This window comes from Trachymyrmex septentrionalis, unplaced genomic scaffold, assembly GCF_001594115.1.
Source record: "Trachymyrmex septentrionalis isolate Tsep2-gDNA-1 unplaced genomic scaffold, Tsep1.0 scaffold16, whole genome shotgun sequence".
Classification (NCBI taxonomy): domain Eukaryota; kingdom Metazoa; phylum Arthropoda; class Insecta; order Hymenoptera; family Formicidae; genus Trachymyrmex; species Trachymyrmex septentrionalis.
The window spans coordinates 5,375,555-5,388,444 of NW_017304758.1; the positions used below are offsets into that span (position 1 = coordinate 5,375,555).

The 12,890-nt window shown below is 36.5% G+C and overlaps 2 protein-coding genes across 4 annotated transcripts in view; both read right to left on the bottom strand.

Moving 5' to 3' along the window:
• Positions 1-12,890, bottom strand: part of LOC108746111 (transmembrane protein 132C) — a 104,145-nt gene that overhangs the window by 34,770 nt on the left and 56,485 nt on the right. The window lies entirely within an intron of this gene.
• LOC108746113 lies at positions 158-7,105 on the bottom strand. Of its 2 annotated transcripts, XM_018482670.1 has the most exons (5): positions 6,886-7,105; positions 4,306-4,554; positions 3,013-3,267; positions 1,019-1,228; positions 158-643 (listed from the first exon to the last, which is right to left on the bottom strand). In XM_018482670.1, the coding sequence occupies exons 1-5, from the start codon at positions 7,063-7,065 to the stop codon at positions 158-160; spliced, it is 1,380 nt and encodes a 459-aa protein (XP_018338172.1). In that variant the 5' UTR covers positions 7,066-7,105. The 2 variants fall into 2 exon arrangements, with proteins under 2 accessions (XP_018338172.1, XP_018338173.1); XM_018482671.1 differs by lacking the exon at positions 1,019-1,228.

Here is a 12,890-nt window from a genome sequence, read left to right on the forward strand (position 1 = left end):
AGAAGCTTTTACATCTTATTCTCTTCATTATTCTTCATATATATACGAGTATATATAACGATAATATTATAAAAAGATATTCTAATAAAAAAATCACTTTAATGATTGATTTGATGAAAACGACATGTTGTAATAAAACGTTCTACGCTACTAATAGTTAGGCGGAGTCAGGCTCTAGAATATCATCGAGATTCGGGCAGAGAAAGTGGCGGATATTACGCGGGCCGACCAGACCCTCTTGACGACGCGCACAGTCCACCAGCCACAATCCAACAGCTGTTACACGCTCGGATGACACCGGCGGACCAATTCCAGATACCCGGAAGATTGTTTCCAGACGACCCGCTTCTATCTCCGCCCGCATCCTCTTCAGGAACTCTTTCAGCGGATCGGGCGGTGGCGTCTGGTCGCTTTCAGGTTCGCTGCGGCATCGGCAGATCTCCGACGAGTTTTTAAGATCGATCGAAGTAATCGTAGTTTCATAATCAATCGCTTCCCGCGCTGTCTTCTCCTCGCTCTCAGAGTTAAACTCGAATGCATCATCAGTCGCCTCTTGCACATCAACGCTACTAGTATCGCCATTACGTTCGGTATGATCAATGCTCGAAGAAGTGGCATGTTTAAAATTCGTCTCGACCGCTGACTAAACAAATATTCGACCTTTCATCAAGACACAATTGATAAACGACGTATAACAGTAAAATCGCTTAAATTTCGCACACAGTATATTCGCTGTTTAGTAAATAAATGGTTAAAAAAAATAAAATAAAATAAAAACTTTTATAGACTGCACTCTCTCAAAAGATCTTGAAGTATTTAAAAACATTTAAACGTTACTTATTCACACGTATTATCATTAGGTATACAAAGAGTAGTACATTTATCGAGATCAAAGTCTACTTTTCACAGATCGAAAATACTGGTGGGATATTTTACGACCCGGTAATCGCCCGGTCACAAAATTCAAAGTGACTGATCGTTTTTCCGGCGTTTTCCCAGCATGCCCGGCGACGCATACCTCGCTCGTCCCTCCTCGGGAAACGTGACCATCAATCGATTCGATCTCAATTTCGGTTTTATCGCTGGCGACAGACTGTCTCGCCACTATGTCGATGTCGGAGTGCTCTGGGTCATCCCCATAATCCTTCCAGATCTTGAGGCTTTCCGAAGATCGCTTTTCGCGAGGTGCTTGCCCGCAAACATCCTCATCAGAGCTTTTCGCCTCTTCCTAATATGTGCTTGATTGAATACGAGTCTCGATCACGGAATAAAGCCGAAATATCTCGAGATGTAGACAGACGGAAATTATCTGTCCCGATTCAACGTAATTTCGACAAAGCTAATGATGATCCTTTGCAATGTGCATTCCAATTATCACATTTAATATTTAAGTCAACATTCTCGTTAAAAAATGATAAATGTAACTGAAGTTTGTATTTAATAAAATTTGATTTTATTTTAACCTCTAATACTGCAAAAATTTCAAGATTTAACGATGCTAATGTTATCAAAAAATTATCAAATTTCTATAAAATATCCAATAAAATCTTCATAAACTGGTATAAAAATAGTATACAAATACTAAAAAAATTAATATCTTGTCACACACACACACACACACACACACACATACATACAACACAATATTCCAATGCACGTGTTTATATTCGCGATTTAATTTAACGCATGTATTTAATATAGCGTGGATTATAATCTTCTTATAATATATTATCGCGATGCTGCGTACAACGTAAAGTCCACGATCACTTACATGCATTAATTCAGAAATTTCCAAGTCACTTCGGTACAAAGTTACGCGGAGTTGTTAATATTTTCGGTAATCTTCATGCTAACCGGTTAATTTTGCGCTTGCCCTGAAAAGCGAGTCCGAAACGCAAATGCGTATATAAAATATGCAGCACTGCTTGTAATGAGAAGTAGTTAGCAGTCCAGAGTGGATATTGTACGGCAAAAGCAGCTTACTCCGCGCATACGCAGGCTTATTGGCAAAATTTTACTCCGAAAATTTATTAAATTTTACTCATCACGCGCACGTTATTACATGCCTGTAATTTCCCAACTGTAACTTCCATATCACGAGTCCAACGTATATTGCGATCTATTTATTTTAGCATAATACTAAATGTATGTATCAATTTAATATTTATGCGTCAAAATAGAGAATTATTAGCATGTCATATTAATGCCTTAATTAATCAGTTATTTAAATATTGCTAAATTATATTATAATTAATAAAGGTGAATTTGTGTGTCATAACGATAAAGTTTCCTTTCAAACATATACCGAATAAAATGAAAATGCACCTTGTAATTATTAAATCATTATAAAATATGCAGACGTACATGAACCGGTTTGCATTGTTCTCTTCAGAGAAAGACGGTCGTAACATTGTTATAATTATATCCACAAAAGTACAATGTAGCGCTCGGTTAAAGTACACGTTACGTGTGCTTTAATCTAGGAAATAGCTCCACTATAGTACTTGCATTGAGTTATAAATAAATGTCAAATCTGCTTGGGATCATGCTAACCATATGTAAGAGAGTCAAGTCTATTTTTATATTATTTCGACAAATATATATGTGTGAGCTGCTTATTTCTGGGAAGATATCTTTGTGCTGTATGTAATATGTATCAATCAAACATTATACACGAATCATTCTGAATCTTTGACAAATGCGGTGCTCGTTCACGATATTGTTACTACGTGCTCCCTTCTCGTGAATTTTCTGCAAGCTTTTGGGACGCATTTCCTTCCAATTGACTTCTCTTGTATTGACCTATTTCTTAATAAAGTTGCAAATCCTCTGACAGAAATATCGGACGGTGGAAGAAAATAGGACATTTCAGAACTATCTCTCATTAACGCTGAAGCGATTTTTTTCACAATCCAATGAGGTAAAACGAAAGATTATCCCATTAGTAAACGCGAGAGCCGCGTCTCAGATATTTTATTTAACCGGAAGAGAAATGCTGCGGCTGACTGATACCTTTTCCGCTGCGAACTCGCTGTAAGCTCTCGTCGTCAAATCGATCGTGCTGGACGACGACGACGGCTTCGAGACAGACGTTGTCGTATCACACGGGGAATCAACGCGCTCGGCTTTGCGACGCTCGCCACTGCAATCGAGATCCGCTAGATATCCGTAGAGATCCAGGAAAATCCTCAAGGGTATCATGGCCGAGCCGCCTTCCGGCTCGTGCGTTAGTAGCTCGCATACGTATATCATCGTCTCGAGAAGATTCTAGAGCGGTCGTAACACAGCGCAAGTTACAACCACAACTCTGATGATGGCGTTCACTTAATTCCAAATTGATTAAATTCTTTTAACGTAATTCTTTTAAACGTAAGATGACACTGCCGTATATAAAAACGCAGGGAAGAAGATACGTTTATTTTACAATTTTCGTTAAATGTAAAAATTTCAAAAGCTTTTTTTATATTTCTAACATATTTTATATATATTTTACCGACATATGCGCGTTGAGAGTGAAAAATCCGGGCAAATATTTCATCTGTTATGTTTGTTAATAATTCTGTTTTTTCATTGTAATTTTATTTTATCTTGTATTTCTCGCAAAAGGATTAAACAATATCAATTGTAATGCATATGATGTAGCAAGGCATTACTGCATCTTTTAATCAATCGTGATTCCGAATTGTTTTATTATCGTGAATGTCCAATACACTTAATGGCTCTTCTATTATTACTGTTATGTTAAAAGTTAAAAAGTTGACATACATATGTTGTTCATATAAATTGCTATCCGGTAAATATCGCTGTCACATTTTTACTTGTTCTAATTGTAACTTTTACAGTATAAAATTGTACAGCAACACATACTAGCCAATAATACTCCATTTTCCATTCTGTTATATAATTTCATTACTGAATATGTGTATATATAACAATTCATTTATATTTTATCAAAATCCGTAATAAATCCGTAACAAATTAAATATTCTTTTTAATTTAATAATAAAATAAAGTTAGCTCTAATTTTATGTTTAAGAAATTCTCGCAAATATAAAAATATACTAATATCTTTCCACACAATAACAGATATTTCCACAATATATCTATATTATGTTACAAAGAATAACGTAACAATGATACGTGCTAATGGATTGATAAAAAGCAATATTTCTGAAAAAATGCGATATTTTCACGAAAAACAAAAAACCGAGAGAAAAATCCATCATGTTCTCCAATCCCAATATCAGACACAATCGAAATACGCCATGAAGAGATATTGTTCCGCCAGTGGCGCTTATAACTCACATTTCCTAAAAATCCACAGGCGACCGCGAGGAATCGATAAAAATCACAGTACTCTTTATCCTCCAATAAACCGGCAACCATAAAAAGCTGATAAAGACTCATCTCGGGTAAATCCAACAACCCTTGGCAGTCCAGCAGGAGGGCTCTCAAGCAGACTTTGTTCACGTGACCGAATCTGTTGAGCACGGTCTTCAGATAGCCAGGCGTGATGCCCGAGGGATGTATAAAGGGTGGATACTCCAATCTATCCTATAGGGACAATATCGTGGCGGCTCAGATTATTCACGGTCAGTTACCAATCGGCCATAGCCTGATCATCGATAATGCCCGTCGCGCGTATGTATGTATACGTAATGCGCAACGTGAACTATTACGAATCGGTTTCATCTAGACGCGCCTGTCGCGCGGCATTTCCGTCGAAACGCCTCTCGCTCCCAGAAGCACGAATTACGCTGATATTTGTCTTCAGCGCTCTCTCCCTCGTTCGCTTCCTATTCTGAAAGCAACATACGTACATACATACACACACACACACACACACACACACATATATATATATATATATATACGTACGTTGCAAGCATTGCGCTATAAGCAGGTATCGCGTGTCAGCTGCGCGGTAACGCGATATGCCACAGATAAACGAGAAATTCCAGTTAACAATGATAACGACGACGCGTGCGCGCGTTGTTGTGAATAATAGTTGCAAATTAGATTACGCGCGCTGTAAATTAATCGGTAAAATGCACGAATGTCGTGCAGAAGAGAGAGAGAGAGAGAGAGAGAGGGGGGGGGAGGGAGAGAAAGAGATATAGTACACTAGATGTTTCATGAGAGGCTACATTGATATAACTTTAGCGACGTGTAATTTGACAAAATTGAAACCAATTTCGCGTTTGCGAACATTTAAGCCATGGTATAATTGAAGAGTTATTTAACATTTAACGTCAAAAAGCTTTAGCAAAGCAAGCTTTTGAGTAAAAGATAGAATAACGTCCATTAAAGCTAATTTGAGGTAAACTTTTCATTAAGAGGATAATATATATATTTAATTTGTAACAAGTCAAAGTTAACAAAATTCAGAAATTTCACGGAGCATTAAATATTTACAAAATAAATTGTGCACATATAAAGTTAAAAATAACGACGTGACACCGATATGACGTTGTAAAGAACTTGATTGGCTATCAAATTAATTTCGTCAACCTATGCAATAATTATATTCATTAAATTGCATTACATGAAAAGTTTGCAAATTTGTCGATAACGCACGAATAATGATAAATGGTATCTATTAATAACGAGAATAATGATATTGTGGTTAATATGATTACAGCAGAAATAATTTATAAACATCGAATATATTTAAGAATTTTAATATAGCTTTAATAAAATTAATTCTCACACAATTCTTAAACATATTTCGATGCCACGGGTTTTAATTTTTAATTATCGATCAATTGCGTTAGAGAGAATGATCGCGCGGCTCACCGGTTCCTAACTTCTCTTTAATGCTGTTATCCTACTACAACTAGAATTACACAAACTTATAATTACAGACATCCATCGGAAGAACGCGGATGGACGAACTCCGGAGATGAATGTACCTTACTTTGACCTGCTTTTCGAATAATATAATAATGAATATTCGCAAGAGCGATGTAATAGATCGATTGGCGCGCATGGAATTTTCATTAATTTTTTACCTGGTACAAAATATTTTTAGAAATATTTTCTAATAAGAATATTTCTGCTGTTCGAGTTTAAAGAATGAATGAGAAGAAAAAAGTAAAAATTGGATTAATAACGTTAAATAACATTGCAGCACAGGATGTTTGTGTAGCGGTCAAAAAAGTTATCGCCTTCTCTTTCCTCTTTTGTATTAAATATTTACACACCTAATCTCCTCTATATTTCTTCAAGCAAAACTTGTTTTAAAGCAAAGAAATAGATTACAATTAAAAAAATTTTCCAAGATAAAGTCCTTCACTGAGAGAAAAATGGTTGGTAGGTACTTGTAACCGTAATTACCTACATATTACTGTAGTTATGATTATTACCGCTATAAAAATGTAATTGAAACTATCATAAAAATGATTCAAATGACTATATAAAATTATAGTAATTTGAATCATTTTTATGGTAATTTCAACCATCTTTGTGATTGTAATAACTATATAATTATATACTATTATATATAGTCACATTTTAGATATTATCAACTATACCTATATATTTGTTGCTATTTACCTGGTAACTGTACATACAGTTATTAGGTACTAATATTAGTAGCAGTAATAATCATAATTATAGTAATATGTATTATTATAGTTGCAAATAGTAAAAATTGTTCTCTCAGTGTATAACGCGGAAGTCCAATTTTGAAATTTCTCGAAAAGAAAAAAAAAGAAAATCCTCATGTTGATTTTTTTCAAAAGTAAGTTTTCCTCATAACATAAAATTGCGCACGATGTTGCACGATGAATAATGGATCCGCGAGGAAAGGTAATACGAATAGAAAAAGAGATCGCAGAGCTCGACTGACGCGGGAACGACGTGTTTGCACAAAAAGGAATGTACCTTCGCCGGAGGCACCTCGCCGTTCGCTAGAGCGCGGAAATACACGGCGGTCCATCGTAGAAGATCGTTCGGCTGCGTGCGAATCGCCGCCTTCGCGTATAGTTTCAGAATCTGCGGGAACGCCGGTGGTATGTTTATCTGTTCAGCGCAGTAAATCCGCTTGGTCTGCGAATTTGACATTGTGCGCGCGTTCTCACATCAGCTCGCACTGCTCACAGAAGGAAAGACGAGAGTGAAGGCCAAGACAAGCGGAAAGCGACAAGAGACGAACGAGACTCGACGTAGAACGTCGTCGGTTCGATTGATTTGCACGAACACCGCTTTTACCGGCTGCCGCCATACCGCTTTCATATTCCATTTTCTTTGAAAAACTGTCGATGGATGTACATATATATATATATATACAGGGAGCAGCGATACGAACAAGGAGCTCTTATACAGTTCCATGAATCGTGCCGAGGATCATCGTTCTCGTGATAGATAGATAGTAAATCGAATAGATTTCAGAATGCATAACCTTAATACGAAAACGACAATCTTTAGTGAGAAAAAGAGAGAAAATCTTTCATTCTTCAAAGAGAATTTATCTTCTATTCTGTTCCCTAGAACACAGAATATGTAATACAAATTTGTATATATACATATTTCCGACACAAAAATTTAATAGAAGACTGTTAATGATATTGCAGTTAGTGAAGAGTAAAGACCGAGATTGGTGGTGATGGTGGAGTAAAAGGTGGAGTAAGAGTGAAAATTTCTGACTTCATTGCTCAACGAATCAAAAGCAAGATTCTTGATTCTTTGTCGTGCCACAGGAAAATATTATCTTAGCAGCTATTTTTCAGAGAAAATCTTTAGATGAAACAATGAAACGAAGATCTGAAAATACATTATTTGAAGGAGAGATAATGAGTCATCTAATAAACAATCTATATTTATGTATAAAAAGTATATCTTAATCCGAAGCCTCTTAATATTTCGTAGAAAATTCTCGCTCAAGTAGGGAATTTAATACATGCTTTCAGCGAACTCAAACTGCAATAACCACGATCGATGAAACATTGAAAACGTACTTCATTTTATGAGGAAACGTGTCCTTTTAAAATGTAACTAGCCGATCGATTATTTGTCTCCCCTGTGCAGCTTTTAATATCTACTCGTTCAATTTGGACCAAAATACCACAATTAGAGCGCACTTAACCTTATAACAATGTTACATAAAAACATAAATATTTGGAGCAGCAAGAGAATCGAGAGAATCGTTTCAGCAAGTAGTCCTTTCCGTTATCTTTAAACGAAAGATATTTAATCTAATATAAATATATGAAGTTTTACAAATTGAAGCGCGTTGATTTATGTCACGTACAGAAATTTTAATTAAAAAGAACTTTGTGGATAATATGAAACGTCAATGAAAAAAAATGTAAAATTCTGAGAGAAGATTGCGATACGTAAGTTCGCACATTCGAAATTTTGTAAATCTGAATGTGTCCGACCTGAATTTCGTATAATTTCGAGATAAATTGATCGAGATACAATCAAATCATTCACGGTCATAACCTCAATGAACACACACATTCTATGCACCGTCAATATTTTTATAAATACGACGAAAGCTCGATGAATTACCTAGAACAATAAGACCAATACGCCAACCACCTCCGACACTCTCAATGGAATACAAATGGTACTGAGCAAACAACAGAGATCGACAGCCCTCTGGAAATCGAACGCCTGCCACCACTAGTGTCCTCTACCACCACGTCAGAATCAATGATCGATCCAACCCCATTCCTCCCTTTGCATTATTGCGACCCTCATTCTATTACCCGTGCGTCGCCTCGCGTCGCGTCGCTTCGCGTCGCGTCGGCACATATACATTCTCGATGCGGCCTCTATCGCTTTTGTCGCGAATGTCGCGATGCATAAATGAAACATTCCTATTCAGCGCACCGCTCAGGCTTCCCTGCGTTACCATCCAACGTATGTTGAAAGTATTCCGAATAAGATAATACACCTTTCACATTTATTCAGCTCAAATACTATCGACTTAATTACTGCATGATTTAGCAATAAAATTATATTGGCAGACGAATTAAGGATTACGAAAAAAGATTACGGAAAAAAAATTATACTTTAAATAAAGAGATAATTTGGAGAACATTAAATGTAAGAAGAACATAAAAGCAAGTGGATTATTTATTATATTGTATAAAGAAAATCGAGGTGAAATTTCTTCAAAAGTAAAACAGTAAATTAATATTATACTGATGCGATTAAGGAAATTATTATTATATTTTGAGAGTAAATTTACTACAGTACTAAATTATAATACATCTTAGCTCGAAATGTATTCTGTATATTTACGTTCCTATTGTTATCTCGGTAGGTTAATAAAGAGTTATACCTAATAAAGTGACGAGGTCGAATAAAGATTCAGGAGAGATTATTAATAATCATCACACTTTTAAGAGAAATAATATTGACAAATTTCAAATTAAAAAATAAGCTATAATTAATAACAGACTATAATCAAAGTTTGTTATAGAAATAGATTGCGATCAAATTTCCTGAATAACTGTTTGCTATTTCCTTCTTTGAATCCATTCTCTCTCTCTCTCTCTCTCTCTCTCTCTCTCTCTCTCTCCTCGGCATTTCCCTCCGGCGTACATCTCGGAGGGTAATCGCTGAAATAGTTTTCAATCGATCGATCGCTAGCCGCGGGTGCACCGCACCGCGGAAAAAGAGCGTGCGCGCTGCCCGTCTGCCGCAATTCGCGACCACGTTATACACGACGTACCATCCCCTTCGTTTCGTTACGAGAGAGCTCCTGCTCTCCGACACGAATACATACGAACATTGGGAGCCTCGAGTTCGAATAGCGAACGGATGCAATTCCGTCGTCCTTCGGGAATGGCCTTGGCATGACCACCGCGATGCCGAGACGTCGGCGTCCTAGCTGCGGCATCAATCGTCTATTGAATGAAAAACTCGGCTGCGGGCTACGGACACGGGGGTAATAAGCGTCGTGAAATCCATAAAATCGAAGTCGCTGCCGGTATATATCACCCTTTGACGTATAGCGTAAGATAGAAAAAAAATGCAGCGGATGGTTATTAATTGAAAGAGAAATGTATCGTTCTCCGCAACGTTCACTCTCTTTTTCTCTTCTTGCAGCGAGACTTAGCGGTCGGTACGGATGTCGGTGAACAACGAAATCGCGCGCTAATGGCGACGACGAGAGAAATTTATGTGCGTGAGAGAATTGCGAGCGGTGCATTGCTGGCTGAATTATTAGGATGATTTTGGGCGAACGTTTTAACTGCACCAGTCGTTCTGCTGAGCGTTAAGCGAAAAATGAATGTCCCGCTCGCGTGCGTGTGAATATTGAAATTTTATCTCCAAGAATTTACAATTCGTACACGTTCGTATATTTGCACGTCCGTATTCGAAAGCCATTTATTATGTTAAGTCGTTTCGAACGTAAGACGTTTCAAAGTTATCCGAACGTCCCTCTAATAAAATGTTTTAAAATAGAATATCTCTTAAACGGATTCCAAGGCATTATAATGCGTTCCCTGGGACAAATTATGCAGACGTTAGACGACTCCGGCAATGTATCGTCGTTACATATGAACTAAATGGCAGTGACTTTTGACTCCCTTGCTTTTCACTCCCTCGCGAACGAATGCTAAAGGCGACGGGATCTGACTTGTTCGTTCTTCGACCCGCTTTCCGTGAGTTTTCGTGCAAGTAATTGCGAGACAAGTCGGTCGCGGCGCGGCGTCTAGCTGCAAGTATTACGGCGCTTGTGCGCGGCAGCGCTCCTCGGTGCATCTGATACCGACAATGAATAGGCGGCAGGCGTAATGCATGCGGCTGTGCAAGCGTGCAGTTGCACGAAGCGAAACGGTGCGAGTGTTTAATAACTAATATCGGAAGGAGAATGCAGGAATAGAAAACTAGGTTAAATTTATAAAACCGCCACGCCAGAGCTGCTTTTTCCATTAAAAAAAAAAAACAAATAGCAAATATATCTCTTTCTTTATTATTTTTGTCCAGAGATGCAGTCGATAAAATATTGTTTTTCACTCCAAAATCCTGAGATCCCTTCACTACAAACATCCTCAACAAAGTACCTCTCGAAGAATTTATTATATATTTGTGTATAATATGTATGTTCTGTCAAGTGTGATTGAGTAGGGGAGACTACCAGGCCACTAATAGACTCATTTTTCGGTTAGGTCGAATTTTTACAGACGAAATTAAGAGACTTATCGAAAAAATGAATTCTACACCAGTTACTACATTTGACTACCTAATAATATCTTAATAATAAAGGGAAACTAATAACTAATATGAAAAAAATGCATTTTTCTAATGCGTTCCATCTGATTCGGCAACTAGCCGCGGTAGACCGGAGTAATTCGACTAAGATTATTAAATTAAAGATTAATGTATTTTAAGCTACATCTTTGGCTACATAAAAAAACTTTTATAAAAATATATTTTAAACACAACATCGCTTCGCAGAACAACACATTTTGCTTCTTTTGCAAAATTTATCCATTTCGTGCAAAAAACACGTCGAATGAGCCTAGTTTTCGAGATTGGACACAAGGGAACTAAATTTATAACATTTACCAGTGAGGAAAGTCTCTCTAAAGGAATAAAATTTTGAGTAAGTACTATAAGAGTCGTCACTAAATGAATCATACAGTTCCATGCTATGGTTAGTCTACTATCCCCATTCGTTCATTTTTTAAAAACATTAACAATATACGATGACAAAGACACATAAACCAAAAGAAATCTGTTGGATTTTGTTAAGTAAAAACTACACTTACTATCTAAGCAGAAATCACATGTCATATTGTGAAACAAAAATTTTAAGGATAAAAATATTTATTTAGGTGTACGATTTTTTAAAATTGTGGCATAACTTCGATCATAAATGTGTTCGCAACAAGATGTTACAGCAGATTGAGTGGCAGTCGCTGCGTTTACGTGTGTCTCGCATGTTTCGTTTTTAATGTAGCCTCGATTATTCTATTTACCTCTATAGTCAACTGATCCCGGTCTCCTCTAATCAAATCTTATTTTTAATTTACATTCATATACAAACTTGATTTTTTCAAATAATTTTAACTCAAATATTCATTATAATAATAACAATAACATATTTATCGTTAAAGGTTTAAGAAAAAATTGATTTGTAAAACACTTAATATCAAAATTAAATTGATTATTGTTTCTGTATTACATAATTTATGCATCTAGTGCTCTCTCAAACTAGTTGAAAAATTGAATTTTAATTTTAATGTTTATTCCAATTACTTGTAGAAAACACACATTACTGAGGAAGATGAACGAATTAAACCATTAACATAATTAATTCTGGTTAATATTCGTTAAAAGCTAAAAGCTGGAAAGCATCGCAATTAACAAAATAATTAGTTAGCTGCGAACCCTCTCCTCCGCACACAATATGCACGCTTATTAGGATTCACAGTATATTTCGCGATACAAACCAGATTTATTATAGCTGGTATAATAAATTAACGGTATTTCGGACTAACTGTCCAACTAAATAACCACGAGAGATTTAATTTCGCGAGATAATCCAAATAACAACCAAGATTTGTGCCCATACAAGCGGAGCTGGTCCGCGCGAATCGGCGCCAAGGTGCCGGTTATTAGAACTGAGACTAATTATAGAAGCGCGACTAAATCACCCGCTAGTGACACCGGTTGTATCTAGCACCTGGTGCAACATTGTCTTCTATCTCTCTGCACAGATTGCATCCATGCGGCAGCCACGAAAGCTCGATGGATACCTACTCTCGACATAAAGCACATTTGCATAGCAAATTCTGTGGCACTGGTGTGACTAGAATTTTTCTGCATTAACGTTCCGCTATATATACGCTTTCGATTTTTAATCGTATATATATATATATATATATATATATATATATATATATATATATATATATATATTTATA